The sequence below is a fragment of the Nanorana parkeri genome, unplaced genomic scaffold, assembly GCF_000935625.1.
Source record: "Nanorana parkeri isolate BGI_ZX_2015 unplaced genomic scaffold, ASM93562v1 scaffold240, whole genome shotgun sequence".
NCBI classification, from domain to species: domain Eukaryota; kingdom Metazoa; phylum Chordata; class Amphibia; order Anura; family Dicroglossidae; genus Nanorana; species Nanorana parkeri.
In genome coordinates, this window is record NW_017306508.1 from 1,180,968 (window position 1) to 1,197,894 (window position 16,927).

The 16,927-nt window shown below is 44.3% G+C and overlaps 1 protein-coding gene across 1 annotated transcript in view; it reads left to right on the plus strand.

The window, feature by feature from the left end:
* Positions 1–16,927, plus strand: part of CAPN8 (calpain 8) — a 49,667-nt gene that overhangs the window by 9,572 nt on the left and 23,168 nt on the right. Inside the window, exons 2-10 of the mRNA XM_018556504.1 lie at positions 2,030–2,099; positions 6,262–6,380; positions 8,314–8,447; positions 9,164–9,332; positions 9,895–9,978; positions 10,245–10,330; positions 12,203–12,277; positions 14,234–14,394; positions 16,346–16,521. Coding sequence (XP_018412006.1) covers positions 2,030–2,099; positions 6,262–6,380; positions 8,314–8,447; positions 9,164–9,332; positions 9,895–9,978; positions 10,245–10,330; positions 12,203–12,277; positions 14,234–14,394; positions 16,346–16,521 — 1,074 coding nt within the window. The remainder of the gene's footprint in view (positions 1–2,029; positions 2,100–6,261; positions 6,381–8,313; positions 8,448–9,163; positions 9,333–9,894; positions 9,979–10,244; positions 10,331–12,202; positions 12,278–14,233; positions 14,395–16,345; positions 16,522–16,927) is intronic.

Consider the following 16,927-nt stretch of genomic DNA (forward strand, 5'->3'; position numbering starts at 1 on the left):
GGAACTGGCGGGAAGTTTGAAAGTTAAAAATAAAAAAACCGAAAAAAAGAGAGAAAATTAAGTAAAAAAAAAATATCATACCGCCAGGGAGGTATACAAAACGCGAACGAAAAAAAAGGTGCTAAAAACGCGCAAAAAACGAGCTGAAAAACAAGCAGAAAAAACGCGCCTATAGTATGCCCAGGTGTGAACCCAGCCTAAAAACTGACCAAACACAAAATATATTCAGGACATCTCGGCATTGCATGCACATTTCCCTTTTATTTGCAATGTTATCAGCCCTGCCCGGTTTTCCGCTACTGGACTACAGAACACATCCCCCTCTCCATACAGTAAGAGGGAGGAGTGCTAGAGTCCAGCAGGTGAAAGCAGGTCTGACAACACTACTTGGGATTTCAGTGCAGCAGAGGCAGTGTTGTTATCTCAAAACAGGAAGTTAGGAGCACCCCGGATTTCTGACAGATCAAGAGTTCCTTTTCTGTACTTGCAGTGTTGTTAAAGGGATAAAACATGAAGCATGTAATGTAGAGATGTACTGAATATGGTTTTTTAAAAATGTGTCCATTATACTTTATTGTTTTGTGGTTCTATACAAGCTGCACTTTCCCAGACAGCAAGGATAACTTGCTACAAACTTGTGTCAGGGTTAAATTGTAATTCTTGTTAACTTGCTGCACACATTCCTGGCAAGTTGTAGACTTGCAGAACACTTGCAGCACAAGTTCTAGTTGACACTTTTTGAATTTGTAGTAAATTTGCTTGGCAAGTCTACAAGAGTCCTGCAGGTCTTAGCAAGAGCTCTGCAAGTGTACAGCACTTTTGCAAAGCACGTTGATCTGGAGACTTGCAATGCAGACTTGCTGTAATTGTGCAACACAATTGTGAAGCTTGGCAAGTCTAGCAATAGTTTAGCAAGTCATTTTCAAACTTGCTGCTCATTTGCTTGCTGCTCCTTCTCACAATGCAAGTTTACAAGTTGGCCAATGTGTTGAAAACAATACACTCCCTGTGTGGCTGATATCTTATCTTAAAGAGGAAATTCAGGATTTTCAAACGTTAAAGGAGAACTATGGGGTTAAGGCTTTTCCCCATAGTTCTCCTTAGGGTAACGGGAGGACACAAACCCATCACCCTAGGCTCAGTATACCGCGAACTACAGCTCGCGGTATACTGAGACGCCGCAGCTGAAGCGGATCCCCGACAATTGTGTGACTGACAGCTGGTTCTGCCTATCTGGAGGCAAAGCCAGCTGTACCCGCCCCCTCGGAGCGGGGAGGGTGGAATCCAGCCCCTCCCCTGTCACGGCAGAGAGCCGTGACAGGATCGAGAGGTGAGCGAACGCCGGTATGTGTTCGCTCACCTCCCGATCTACTGAGCCGACCTGTGACAGTCTCATTGTCACAGGTCGGCTAGAACTATGAGGTGAGTGAAAAGCACTCACCTCATAGTTCTCCTTTAACCCTTGCAGCGGGCCTACCCCACACACTGTAAGGGTTAACTGCTCATTTCAAAATCCTTTTTTCCAAATCCTTGCATTGTGATTTAAGTCGACCAAACACCAGTAGAGTTTCGTTTTTTGGAACATTTGTTCAGTTTCCCAGTGGTTAGTGGGGTCTTTTCAACCACAGTGATGAAGAAAACTGAAGACTCAGGATGGAAAAATGTTTATGTTTCTTAGCTGAAGGAACGATGATTTTCATTCATACATAGTTACATAGTATTTGAGGTTGAATAAAGACATAAGTCCATCAAGTCCAACCTATTGCTTATTTCACATACATATTGTAATGTGAAAAGAAACCTATTTATTACGTCTGGGGTTCCATTCAAGGATCAGATGTGGATGACATTTTTAAAGACTTTTGAATTAAATAAATTGACTCCATGATGGAGAGATCAAATTCTCTGATGAATGTGCGTTCACATGAAATTCTAACAATACATGGCCAGCTTTAGTTTATCTTTGCAGCTTCTGCTCAATGTCGTGTTGCATACTGATGACCCATTTTGTTTTGCGTTGTGTTAACAGGAGATTTGTGACAACCCTCAATTCATTGTGGATGGAGCCACACGGGGAGACATCTGTCAAGGCGCCCTAGGTAAGTACCCCAGTGGACCCTCATGTGATATGTGACGGGGCATTACACACAGCAAACAATCAAAGGCAATATCTTTATTATTAGGGATGCACCGATACCAATACGAGTACTCGGCCAAATGCTCCAATGCCTAGCCCGATAGCAGAGCTTCCGGTATCGGGGCAGCGGGTCATTGGTCACGAGGGAGCATGGAGCTGGCTCCCTGGCTAATCAGGAAGCCGTGCAGCATGTAATGACGCGCCGCCTAGCTTCCTGATTGGTCAGGAAGCTAGCTTCACGCTCCCTCGTTACCTGGTGACAAGGAAGCATGGAGCCGGCTTCCTGGCCAATCAGGAAGCCAGGCGCCGTGTAATGACTCGTTGCCTGGCTTCCTGATTAGCCAGCTTCAACCAATCTTTTTTGTGTATCACTTCAATCTTATTTGTGTATCACTCGGCTGTAGATCCTCAAAACATCATGTGTGTGTTGTAATGTAGCCACCGCTCCAAGCTCGCTCCTGTGATAGACTACAATCTCAATACAAATTTGTAAACTAAACATGGGATTGTAGTCCATCACAGGAGTGAGCTTGGAGCAGTGACTACTTTACAACACACACAGGGACCATGTAGAACAAACATAGCCACCCTCCAGAAGGAAGGACAGTGTCAGCACCAATTCAGAGATGATTTGAGGATCTACAGCCAAGTGATACATAAATAAGATATGCTGATGATGATGATAATGATGCGTTGGGCAATATTCTGCTAGGAAACCTTGGGTCCTGCCATTCATGTGGATGTTACATTGACAAGTACCACCTACCTAAACATTGTTAGTGACCAATTACACCCTTTTTATGAAAACATCATTCCCTGATGGCAGTGGTCCCTTTCAGCAGGATAATGTGCCCTGCCGCACTGCAAAAATGGTTCAAGAATGGTTTGAGGAACACTACATGGAGTTTGAGGTGTTGACTTAGCCTTCAAATTCTCCCAATCTCAATCCAATCAAGCATCTTTGGAATGTGCTGGAAAAACTAATCCCATCCATGGAGGCCCCACTTTGAAATTTACAGGACTTAAAGGATCTGCTACTGAAGGCTTAGTGCCAGATACCACAGCATACCTTCAGAGGTCTAGTGGAGTCCATGCCTCAAAGGATCAGGGCTTTTGACGGTAAAAGGGGCAACTACTCAATATTAGGCAGATGGACATAATGTTATGGCTGATCAGTGTGTGTGTATGTGTATATATATATACTGTATATATATATATATATATATATATAAATAAAATGAACTAGGATCACACTAATCCAGCACGTTATTAATCTCACGTGCCCCACTCAATATGGCCGCCGCTTGAGTGGGGCAACTCAGAAAAATAACGTGCTGGATTAGTGTGATCCTAGTTCATGTTATTACTTCATTGCTGTGCTGTATGTGTATAGGCCAATGCCTTGGCTGGCGCTCGTGCCGAAAGTTTCTTGGGCAAACTCACTGGCGAGAAGGGAGAAATTAATCTTTAATTTCCACTGCCCTTATATATAATATACATACATACATATAAATATATTGTTAGGCTGGAGTTCTGCTTTAAAGCAATGTAATAAATCATAGTAACCACAGCACATATTCACCTGTCTGAGACGTGTTGCAGTGAAGTGGAGCGGTCAGGAACACATCATCCAGGTTAGTCACAAACCAAACAGCGAGGTGAGGTGGAGATTCTCCCTTTGTTTAATAAAGGTGTATATGGAGAATAGAGTTCAGATTATCAGCATTCCTGCAGATCCGAGATACAGTCTTCGGCCTGTTGTGTTAGACTGACACTGAGGGGCCGAATAATTTAAAAAAACAGGCATTTGGGGGGCATTTGACATTTGACAAGTGTTTACAGATGCCATCATCTAGATCACAGGTCCTCAAATATTTTTAAACTTTCCATTAGACTGATGCGGTGCCAGCCTGTGGCTGATAGGTGTACAAAAATGCACCAAGGGTCAGAGGTCAGAGGGAGAAAATAGGCTGACTTGACCACTGTGTGGACCCCTCAGAACACCAAACACCCCTGTCAGTGATGGTTCTCATTCATCCAGGTCATGGTATATCTGTAAAAAATAAGTCAAGGCAACTGGACTTGCTGTATTTTTCTTGAAGACGTTTCACTGGTTATGAGCTTTCTCAATTCAGAATGACTTGTACAAAAACTCTCTTGGAATAAATATGGTGAATGTCACTCCAATCCACATAATCCACAAACACCTGGTTGTGATTAACAGATTATGTGGATTGGAGCGACATTCACCATATTTATTCCCAGATAATTTTTTGTACAAGTAATTCTGTATTGAGAAAGCTGGTCTGATGTCCAGTTAAACATCTTCAAGAAAAATACAGCAAGTCCAGTTGCCTTGACTTATTTTTTACCCCTGTTCGAAAAAAATATATTTTTCAATCAAATTGTGTCAAAGTTGCCGATAAGCGACTGCAGCCAATTTGGCAGGAGAAGGTGGGGGGCCGGGTGGTGGGGGGGTTGTCTTGCCTTGCTGTGCCCACACACATACATGCGGATGACACCATAGGACCCTGCAAGGGAAAGGAGACACCCTAATACAGGATATCAGAACCAGTGCTCAGGGGACGAGCTGATTCTGCAGGAAACTATAACTTTTACACATCAGGGAGCAGCCTCCATTGTAAGTGATTTCATCAAAATCAGAAATAGCTTAAAGGAGAACTATGGGGTTAAGGCTTTTCCCCATAGTTCTCCTTAGGGTAATGGGAGGACACAAACTAGCGTCCTACCATCACCCTAGGCTCAGTATACTGCGAGCTGTAGCTTGCGGTATACTGAGACGCCGCAGTATACCGCAAGCTGCTGCTCACGGTATACTAAGACACCGCAGCTGAAGCGGATCCCGACAATTATGTCTGGATCCGCCCAGCTGCGTGACTGACAGCTGGCTCTGCCTATCTAGAGGCAGAGCCAGCTGTACCCGCCCCCTCAACTGTCCGTTCCGCCAGTCAGCGCTGGCGGAGCGGGGAGGTGGGAATCCAGCCCCTCCCCTGTCACGGCAGAGAGCTGTGACAGGATCGAGAGGTGAGCGAACGCCGGTATGTGTTTGCTCACCTCCCGATCTACTGAGCCGACCTGTGACAGTCTCATTGTCACAGGTCGGCTAGAACTATGAGGTGAGAGAAAAGCACTCACCTCATAGTTCTCCTTTAAAAACCTGTTGACTTTAATATCACTTTAATGGCTGATTTTCAGTATTGCGGGTTTTCAGGAGTCCTGCAGTAAACTTAAGTGCTAAGAATGAAACATAACTTTCAGTAATTTCACAGATCTGGATGGACAGGTCACAATATACAACATAAGTATAAATTTTTAATAAAGCTCCACCTTTTGACAAAAGAAAAACATTCTTCAACAGGGGCGTACCGAGGCCGGGTGTCACCCGGAGCAGAGACCTGGGTGACGTCATTGTGCATGCGCGGCCGTCTAACTGACGCCTGCCGGCGGCCATCTTGGTGGTGGACGCCGGCCGAGATAGGAGGGGACGTGCACACGGCGGGATGAAGTATGCCGCCGGGTCCCCTCTTCTCATCTGACGCTGTCGGGTCCATGACTGAGTGCCCGACATTTTAGAGGGGGTGACACCAAAATGACTGTGAGCCATTTTGGTGTCACCCCTCCAATGGCATCACCTGAGTGCGGGCCGCTCCCCCTACCGTGACACCACTGTCCTTGAGCACCAGTCAGGTTGCCAAGGCTGAGATTATGTCATCTGTCTGCTGCAGGCAGGAGGAAGAAGTTCCTCAGTCTCCTCTCCCCCCAGTGATCAAACTGTAACATTGTAACTTTGTATCAAGTCACATGGTTACCGGCTGCAGCGGTGGCCGATCTGAGTCAGGCATTTGTGAACACAGCCAAGACCTGCAAAGGCAAATAGATTACATGATTGTGTCATCTCTGAGCCAGCATCTCAGTCCAGGAAGTAGATGGTGACCCTGGATGATGGCTGAATAAAGATGGCGCTGTCCTTCTGGCATTGTCAGGGGGAATACTGTGATCTCTGTGAGAGGTAAACGAATCATGTGTATTAAAATTGAAATTGCTGTCATTTTAGATTTTAACATCTCAGGCCATGTATTTCAAAGCTCCATTGTCTGACACAGGTGACTGCTGGCTCCTGGCCGCCATCGCCTCCCTCACCTTGGATCAGGACATTTTGTCCCGAGTTGTTCCAGAGAATCAGAGCTTTCAGAAGAACTATGCCGGAATCTTCCACTACCAGGTGAGCAGATGGTATTCTAACACTTATAGATCAGCGTATGTTGCAACCGCTTCACTAGTACACAACACCAAAGCTAACAAAGCCGGCCATGAAAGATATATAAGCTGCAATTGCTGACTTCCTTCTGAAAATGCCAGTTCCCTGGTTGTCATGCTGAACCTCTGACTCCAATCTTTGAGTAGGTGACCCAAGTATGTAAATTGGGAGTTCTGTGGTATATATTTTCACCATATTGATCCTGATTGGTCCCGAGACTTTACAGTGCTGCAGCTACTACTGTAACCAAATATCAAATTGCTTCCTGACCCCATCATAGTATTGAGAATATGTCCTGGAACGATCACCTCCCACTTGACGCTAGGTTCACACCTGCACTACACCGCACGTCACCCGGGACAGCGATTGCCGCGCGGCCCCAATGATTTCAATGGAGTGACATCCGTGCGGCAATCGCAGGAAAAAGGTACAAGTACCTTTTTTTTTTGGCAATACACGACACACGGCTGTTTTCGTGTTCGGAAGCACGGGCAGAATCGCGGCGGTAAACCACGCGGTCCGCCCGGTGCGACTGGGGTGCCATTAGAAAATAATGGCACCCACAGCGCGATCTGCACGGAATCGTGCACGATTGCCGCGGGGCAAGGTGCCGCCTAGGTGTGAACCTAGCCTAATAGTAATTAATGCCCCAGCTACTCTCTGGCATGGGAAAAGACATCCGATACATTTTCTGATGCATTTAAAATGAACCTGTGTCCAGGCAGTAAAAGGACTTTAAAACAAGCTCCTATTCACCTCTGTAGTTATACGCAGTATGGAGAAGTTCATTTTCAAAGTTCACAATACAGACACAGACATATCAACTTCTTAAAGGGAACGGAATCTGGGCCATCTGCCAGACCTCTGATGTACAAACTCACAGCGGGTGTTTCTAAAGTTTGAAAATGAATCACTTCACAGTACAATCCAATACTGAGGTCAGTGAGGGCTTGTTTCATAGCTTTGTTTTGTTTTTTTACAGCTTAAAGGCATAGTCCACCTTTTGCAAAACAAAATGATAAATTCACCCACATTAAAAAAATAACAATGATAATTAGGGATGCATCGTATATCATAATGCCGAAAGTGCCATTTTCTGGCCGATACAGCAGTGCATCCATTCTTTCTCTCCTCCCCGCTGGGACACTGTGACAGGCGGCCGAGCACTGCAGGAGGAGAGCACTGTGATCGGCTGCCGTCTCTCTTCCCCGCACCGCTCAGACTCCTGTCACAGCTCAGAGGAGAGCGGTCTGTGGGCGGAGATAGCCAGCGCTGTCACAGGAGTCTGAGCTCGGTGATCAGTGATCACTGTCTGTTTGTAAATAATTGAGGACAGCGTATGTTTACTAAATTCTCCATTATGAATGATTGGGAAGTGATCTACATCACCTACTGTCCATTTATGATTGTGGTTATAGTAAATACTGTCCGCAAGTTATGAATGAACAGAACACTCAGCAAAGAGGATTTAAATTTAGCGACTATCTGCATAATAATGGAGTATTCTTTACAAAATATGTAAATTGTGTCCATAGTCTGTGTACAGTTACTCTTTAATGGACCCTCAATGGCACCCAACACTCTGGGCTGGTGATGGAAACGTCGTTTCTCATGGTTTCCCTACTGATGCTTTTCAATTACATGGTTGGCACTCTTTTTTCTTTTAACAATCAAGTCTTTGGGCACCTTAGAGGTACATTCACACTGGTTAAGTGCGTTATGTTAATATGCATTACGTGATAAGGAAATACATTCATTTTGGATGGACTGTCAGCACACCCCACTAGACCCCACACCGGACCCTTGTATATTCAGTAGCACCTTGTAGCATACCATAGCAATGTTTATTTGGTTTATTTCACCAACCCCAATACTCACATCTTTTCTCCTTTCCCAGTTCTGGCAGTACGGCGAGTGGGTGGACGTGGTGGTGGACGATCGGCTGCCTACAAAGGACGGACATCTGCTATTTGTACACTCGGCAGAGGGGAATGAGTTCTGGGGAGCACTGCTGGAAAAGGCTTATGCCAAGTAAGTCCCTCGAACCAACACAGTTTTAGGCCTTATGTTGAAAGTTATACTTCCTCTCCATGCTGCTTACCTCCATCTGAAAATGCAAGCTGGCTGGGCTGTCCTTTGGCCTCAATGTCCTGGAACAAGTGTTGCAAATCATGACCGGAGGTTCTCAGATCAGAGACTCCAAGAAGTTGAGCAAGAGCCTCAACATGACAGCCAGGCAGCTAGCATTTTCAGAAGGTGAGGTCAACAGTAGGAGCCTCTGTGTCCTCCTTTAATTAGGATCAATGTATTTCTTTTTCTGTTTTATTTGGAAGCCGGTAAGTCAGCAAATCCGGCCCTCCAAGTGTTGTGGAACTACAAGTCCCATGAGGCATTGCAAAACTGACAGTTACAGGCATGACTCTCAGAGGTAGAGGCATGTTTGGAATTGTAGTTAAAGCGCAGCTGGAGGCCAGATTTGCCCACCCTTGCTGTAGGTGTTACTGTTTCATGTACTGATTGCCATAGAACAAGGGTAGGAGACCTTGACACTCCAGCTGTGAAGGAACTACCCCCTGGGAAGTCCCATAAGACACTGCAAGACTTTGACAGCCTCAGGCAGGCCCCCCAGAGGCAGAGGCATTATGGGATTTGTAGAGTCAGCACAGCTTGAGTGCCAAGGTTGCCTACCCCTGCCATAGAAGCTGCTTTGTCCCATTTATAGAATGTCCGTTCTCCTTTACTGGCAGGCTGAACGGATCATACGAGGCTCTGACAGGTGGAACCACCATTGAAGGCTTTGAAGACTTCACAGGGGGGATATCGGAGGTGTATGACCTGAAGAAAGCGCCGGCTGATCTCTATGAGATTATCCAGAAGGCTCTGAAAGCCGAGTCACTGCTTGGTTGCTCTATCGATGTGAGTTCTGACATCCTATAAATCACATATTGCACTGCTTTCCCATATGGTGTAAAGCGCTGTGCTAACTGTTGGCACTATATAAACCCTGTATTATAATTGATAACACTAATGTACCGTGAGGTGTAGATGTAATCTTTTTTATCAGGTTCACTGCAACCTAAAAGTTATTTCAAGGGTTCCTTCATGTTAAAAGCTTGAGAAAGGCTGCTCTATTGTATTCTCCTTCACTCCTCCCTCGGCAGCTACATAAAAGATTATGTAGGGAGGTAAGGGGAGGGGTGAGGGAGCTGGGACAGCACAGAAAGTAATTAGACACTCCCAGAAGAGTAGAGGCCTGTGATGTGCAAGGAGGGAGGGGGCAGTGGTGGGGAATTGACTCTCCAGGAGTAGCCAAATTTTGTAGCAAGTTTAAAAGCACATTGGAAGTGAATAAAAAATAGTTAATGGAAAGCAAAATGCTGCGTGTAAGAATTCAGAATATTAGATTTTTCTGTGCAATTTGTTAAGTTGGTAACAGGGTCTCTTTAAGCTGTGTCATTGTGCTTCTTTATCCAACCAGATTACAAATGCTTATGACACAGAAGCCATCACAAGCCGGAAGCTGGTGAAGGGACATGCATATTCAGTGACCGGAGCAGAGGAGGTATGGAAGAGTCACATTCTATAGTACATAAAGTGCTGACAGATTGGGTAAAGTGAACCTGTTGTTTTGCCAATTTAAGGCAAACTAGCAGGTAATTTTGACAGCTCACACTGCCTATCACTGGTTGCCAGGACCTAAGCGGGACAGGTCAGCCCCCGCTCCTCCCGAACATTCACCACGAGCCACCAAAACCCCCCCAAAGAGCACCTACACCCCCCATCCCGAAGCGTGCAACAGAAAATGATCTGGTCTTGTTTCGTTTCCAGGTTGTCTACAAGGGTCAGACGGTCCAGCTGATCAGAGTGAGGAACCCCTGGGGCGAGGTGGAATGGAATGGACCCTGGAGTGACGAGTGAGCATTGAATTTCCTTTTATACACATTTAACAAGTACAGGTTGGCTTAATATGTATATAATCCAAAGCTATTTTTTTTAGATTTGGAGAAAGTGGGGAAGGCTTAGAACCTTTGTCAGGTTTTTATTTCTGTCAATGTTCCTGCTATGGGAGATTCATCCCTCTCTTTGTCCTGTCACCAAGAAAGAACGTGATGGGAAGCCCAACATTGTCACTAGAACAGGAACAGTGGGGGAAATACTCCAATGGGGAAAGTTACAACGACAGCTTCCTAAAATTTGATTTCCTCTCGCTTCCCATTGGGTCTCCAGGACAGGAAGTAAAAGGAAATCTCCCTGAAATGATCCACTCACCAGCCAGTTTTGGCTTTAGATAAACTTACTTTCACAGTGCCGATGCTCTGTACTGTAGGAAAATGAAGGGTTAAAGACAAAATTGCTATTTGTATGCCTGATCATTACACTGCCCATTTTATCTGTAGCAATACACGGCCTATGTATGGGGTGAGAACAAGAATGCTGAAACATCAAATTTATGTTTTGCATACAGTGTAAGATGTCTCATTATAGGAGTCCTTTTCAGGTAAGGACCTTGAAAACAAAGTAGAATTCCTGAAAAGGATCATTATTATATGAAAGTGCTAAACTAAGAGTTAAATCTTAAAAATACATTCAAGTACCCTTACTATTAACAGAAATGTGACTTATTTGTGTATCACTCGGCTGTAGATCCTCAAATCATCTCTGAATTGGTGCTGACACTGTCCTTCCTTCTGGAGGGGGGCTACTTTTGTTCCCCATGGTCCATGTGTGTGTTGTAATGTAGCCATCACACCAAGCTCGCTCCTGTGATGGACTACAATCTCAATACAAATTAGTAAACTGAACATGAGATTGTAGTCCATCACGCGAGCGAGCTTGGAGCGGTGACTATTCTTTGGGGATGAATTATATTAATTGGAATTATACTTGAGTAGTGCTCAGAGCCGATGAAATAACCCGGGTCATCATTAGTTGTCTAGGGGATTTGGTCTTCAGCTGCCCCATTAGCATTTAACTGTCCTCTTCTAGTGCCCACAAAGCTGAGGGATCCTACACATCCAGGGTGTAACAGACTCCCGATTCACCAGACCTCAGTGTATATCCACTTGCAGTACAGAGAGTAGTAATTGGAGTAACAGATGAGCAGGAGATGAGTACAGATCCTCAGCAGGAGAGACACCAGCAATGCTCCAGAGGTCTTCTATGTTCCACGTACCTTCAGCAGTCATCAGCTTCCTTGGTTCTCTTCTGATAACAACATAGGCCTCCTCCATACCTGAGGCCTAGGCAAACACTTCCCAAACTCCAGCCTCTGCCCACCCCCAGGCCTCAGGCCTAGCCTTGGGGGGGGGCTGGACAGCACCCAGTCCAGTGCTTATCCATGGCTGGTCCCGAACTAGTCTGAGCACATGGCAATTACCTCCATACCTCTATATGTACCCTATCCCAGCATGCAACACTGGTTGAGAGAAACCCAGGGATTGGCTACTGTACTGTACTGCACATACACTCACAGCATCCCTCATTGGATGTCCCACAATACAGCAGAGTCACACTCCACCCAAGGGGGGTACAGTCAATGCCAGACACCTAGAATTATCCAGATAAATGCCAACTATAATCCAACCAGGCTGACTACAGCCCTGGCTATCACTAAATGTCTAGTAGCCACCTCACAGAAGGTGATGGGGGCTATACTTGTTTGATGTTAATTGTGTGTAGCTGTGGCGCCCCAAATATCTCAGTAGAAAAGCATTCTATGGCCGGGCAGTTTTAACAGAGTATATCATTTTACACTGTATTCTGTTTTTGTATCTTTTTATTTATAGAGCCCCAGAATGGAACTATATTGATCCTAAAGTGAAAGCGGCTCTGGACAAACAGTCTGACGATGGGGAATTCTGGTGAGTGCACCGACTGAAAGGTGACACATTTCATACTTCTTATGTGTAGATTTATCCACTTGAATTTTTCTTGAATCTCTTTACATTGAAAAGATAATGGTGTTCTGCAGAATACAGGGTACAGGGTACAGTGCCCCATTCACACAGTAACTGAACTTCCCTCCAGTGTACTTATCCCTGCTGCATGTTGCTGGGCAGGTAGCCCAAGCAGAATAGTCTCTCTTTTGCCATGAGGAATTAGATTTGAACTTCAGGTTTTGGTCAGTTTGCTCAGATCTGACTATGAACAATGTCATTTCTGGGAGATTAATACTGTAATAGATGTTTATGTCAGCAGTAGACATGTGGGATTCATTTTATCCCGAATCAAAATTCGTCCAAATCTTCCAAAATTCGGACATTTGGACACATTCGAATGTGTTCGAATCCGAATTTCCATTTCCAAATTTCGGATCCCGTCCGAATTCCGTTCAAAAACGAAACTGAAGCGAGCATGTGACTTTTCCAGCTAATCAGATGTGTTTTTCAGATTAATGCATCCGAATAGGTCTGAAAAATTGTGTTTAGTATATACTCCTAGACCCACCTTTAGTAGGTGGGTCTAGGAGTATATACTCATAGAGTATATGAGGCTCCTAGACCCACGTTTAGTAATATATGTATATGGCTCCCAGACCCAAATGCTATTTGGAAATTTGGATCCTGAATGCCATTGGGGTCTGGGAGCCCTATACTGTACATGTATTACTAAAGCTGAGGCTCCCAGACTCGATTGGCATTCAGGAGCTCCCGGATGCAATTGGGAAATTCGGATCCCAAATGCCATACGGATCTAGGAGATTCAGCTTTAGTATTAATATCTGTATATGGTTTTATGTGCCAGTCGTAATGGATATACGTTCGTAAACTTATCTGAAACTAACGAAATTCGGATTTCGTCTGAATCCGAAACCCGAACTGAATTGAATTTCGGATCCGAATCCCGAGTTCTGAAATATTGGAACCGAACCGAATTTTTCCGCAGCCTACATGTCTAGTCAGTAGCCTTTAAGCAAGAATTCTGACATGCAAAGCTTCTTAAAAGTAACTAAATCCAAGAACAAACATTTATTGTATATATCCCTCAGGGGCAGGGCCCTCCTTACCATCTTGTTATGAATTGTAATGTCTTCCTTATATTGTAAAGCGCTGCGCAAACTGTTGGAGCTATATAAAAACTATGTAGTAATAATAATAATAATATCAGTGTTATTCATAATAGTGCCTAAATGTGGTGGTGGCCGCGTTATTTTTTCTTTTTATCAGGCTAAGATTATTTCGTCAATTCAAAAAATAACTGTTGGACTTGCCAGACATGCACTGAACTCCCTTCTTGTGAGATTAACTTGAAACAATGTTATCTTCTTTATGTAAATTACTAATCTCCCTATTCCCTGGTGACAGTGCTTGAGTCTGGTCTGCTGACAGGTCCCTATTCCCCATGTAATGGAGATGAACAAAGGCAGACATGTTTCAAGTATAGCCTGGGTAGCAGTCATGGCTCCCTCCATAGATACAGTGGAGGAGTGAGCGTAGCCACCCAGGGACAGGAAGTGTGTTATTCGCATGATCACCAATGAAAATAAAGGCAAACAAAGTCCAAAAAAAGAAAAACTAATGCAGCCATCAAATCTAAAGACTTGTAAGCTGCAATACAGTATATGACATTTTTGTTTTCAAGTTTAGATACACTTTAACAGATCTGCCCTATAAAAAGTCATGAAATTATAGGAGCATGAGCAAGTAAAATGTGAACATCACACTAAATACGGGTCTGATTTATGAAGCATATTGGTGATTTGGGGCATCAGATTGGAGGGCCCAGAGAGAATGTAACAAGGACAGGAAGGAAAATGAACTTTTTTTCTTTAATTATTTTTGGACTTTCCACGTAGTCATATTTTGGTGTCTGCACAGGATGGCATTTTCAGATTTTATTAAAGAATATTCGCGTCTGGAGATCTGTAACCTGAGTCCGGACACTCTGACCAGTAAAGAGCAGCACAAGTGGAACATCACCTTATTTAACGGGAGCTGGGTTCGAGGGTCAACGGCAGGAGGGTGCCAGAATTACCCAGGTAAGGGATGCACTGGGAATACTATAGGTGCTGGAGCTGTTGGTTCCTCATGGGTGGGGGCAACATTTCCCATGTGTCATATTCTCCATACCACATCCAGTCATTGTTACTATGGAATTCAGATTGTATCCATTTCAGTTTTAAAAAAATGACAACAATGTAAAATTTAAATTTTTATATGACATACATTTGGGGTTATCAATTTTTCCTCAAATGTTTTAACTCCTAGGAGGATGGGGCTTAACGTAAATGTACTTGGGTTTGCACAAATATGGCACCATCGGTGGAGGTTAAACCAAACCTACAGACTAGGCAATGTAACACTAAAGTAGACCGGTGGCCTGCCCGCTATACAACTAGATGTTTCCCACCACTGTATGACAAGATCTGGGGCCCATGGTCTCTATCACCAATTATAGTCCAGGAGAATTGTAACATATACTTTTGTCATATCTGTAAATATTTTTTTACCATGTCCCCTGTTAAAACCACAGTCACTATCTATACTTCTATGTCTTCACCAATGAAAGGCAAGAGAACTGTATTCTTTCTTGTTGGTCTTTGTATTTTTTTTGTACTTGCATATTGCAAAGCCAATAAAAGTAGATCTGTGGGCAGGCTATGGACATTCAAGCACTTACATATTCTTATCAAGTAGTAAACTAGCTTTAAACCAAGCTCACAATGACCTCCATAGCTGCAGGAACTTTGGAGCAATTCATCCTCAAGGTTCAGAGAAGAAACACTGCAGTCATTCAAGTCATTCTCTCAGTAGCTCTGCTCACCCTGATCCCCCCTACCAGAGCACCTGCACTCTATTTGCATCACTGCTGGGTGAAGGAGCTTAGTTGAGGAGTCACTGTTGGGACGGTGGGTCAAAGTAAACTGAGCTGATAAGTCACTAATTAGAGGTAGAGCAAGGGGAGCTGAGCTGCTGAGTCACTGCTGGGAGGCGATGCAGGGGGATGTATGTTGCGGAGTCATTGATGGGAGAGGGGAGCACAATGAGCTGAGCTGCTAATCGCTGCTGGGATGGGGGCGGGGGCAGGAGGAATTGAGCTGCTGTGCATATGACTTGAACAGCTATTGTGCTTCTCTGCAAGGAGTCTGCATGTTCTCCCTGTGCTTGTGTGGGTTTCCTCCGGGTACTCCGGTTTCTTCCCACACTTCAAAGACATGCTTGGAGGTTAGTTGGCTTCTGTCTAAATGTTCCTTTTAAGCTTCTCGAGGGCAGGGACTGATGTGAATGTGCAACGCAAATTGTAATTGTAAAGTGCTGCGCATATAGTCGGCGCTATATAAATACCTGTAATAAATAACATACTGTGAAATTTGAGGATGCATTTCTCCACAGTGTCTGCAGCTACAGAGGTTAGTGATGGCTTGTGCTGAATCTCATTTACTACTTAAACAGAAAGTAAATGCATGAATGCCCATGGCTTGGTCACAGATTCACTTTAATGTGACTGTCTGCTACCTACACAGTGGTGCTCACCTCAACCTCTGGTGACAGTGCTTGAGTCTGCTGATATTCAGTCTTACTTTGCTTTATTGGGCAAAATTTTTTCCCCCTCATTTTGGATAGAGTAGGGGAGCATTAAAACTGATGTCAATAATTGTTTTGCCATCTGTGCCTGATTAGGGAGATTTCCTTCACTTCCTGTCCTGTAAGCTCAACAGGAAATGTGAGAAAATCTTTCAAATGTGAGCAATATCTCTGAGACAGTTGTCACAGGAAAAGGTGTCCCAATTGGAAGCTTTCCTCTCCATTTGTATTCTGGTGGCAACTCAAAATTTTGGTTTCAACCCTCACACAGGCAGCCATGAAAACCTGACACGGGCTCTAACCTCATCACTCAATCCAATTCTAAAGAAAAAAAAGTAGTTGATTGTGAAATGTTAAAGATGAATAGTAATCTATATCCGTATATGTGATATCTATTTTAAACAGCAACATTTTGGACGAACCCTCAGTTTCAGATAAAGCTGGAGGAGGCTGACCATGATCATGACGGATCCTCCAAAGATCCTTGTTGTACCCTTATTGTGGGCCTCTTGCAGAAGAACCGGAGGCGGCAGAGAAAAATAGGCGAGGATTTGTTGAGTATCGGCTTTGCACTGTACAAGGTTAGTGATCACTTTGTTCTTCGGGAAGGTGGCCTCTCCTCTAAAATGCTCTACAATTTCAAGTGATGTTCCTGCACTTTTGTTAATACATTCGGAGTAAAGGTGATGGCTTGTGCCTCCACTTTAGTTTTAGCCATCCATCTTCTGACATCATTATATGATTATATATAAAAATAAACTATTGACTACAGACAGTGTTAATTTTGACAGCAAATTTAATTTTAGTCTTACTCTAAAGGGGTTAGTCACGAAGGAGCTGAAGGATCCAGCCTTAGCTTTGGCTGATCCTTCGGCTCTCTTCGGCCACCGGAGCCCTTCGGTTCAGTCGAACCGAAGGGCTGCTGTACGGGCTATTCACAATAGCCCGTACAGCAGCCGAAGGCTGCCAAGCGGTTCAGCCGAGCAG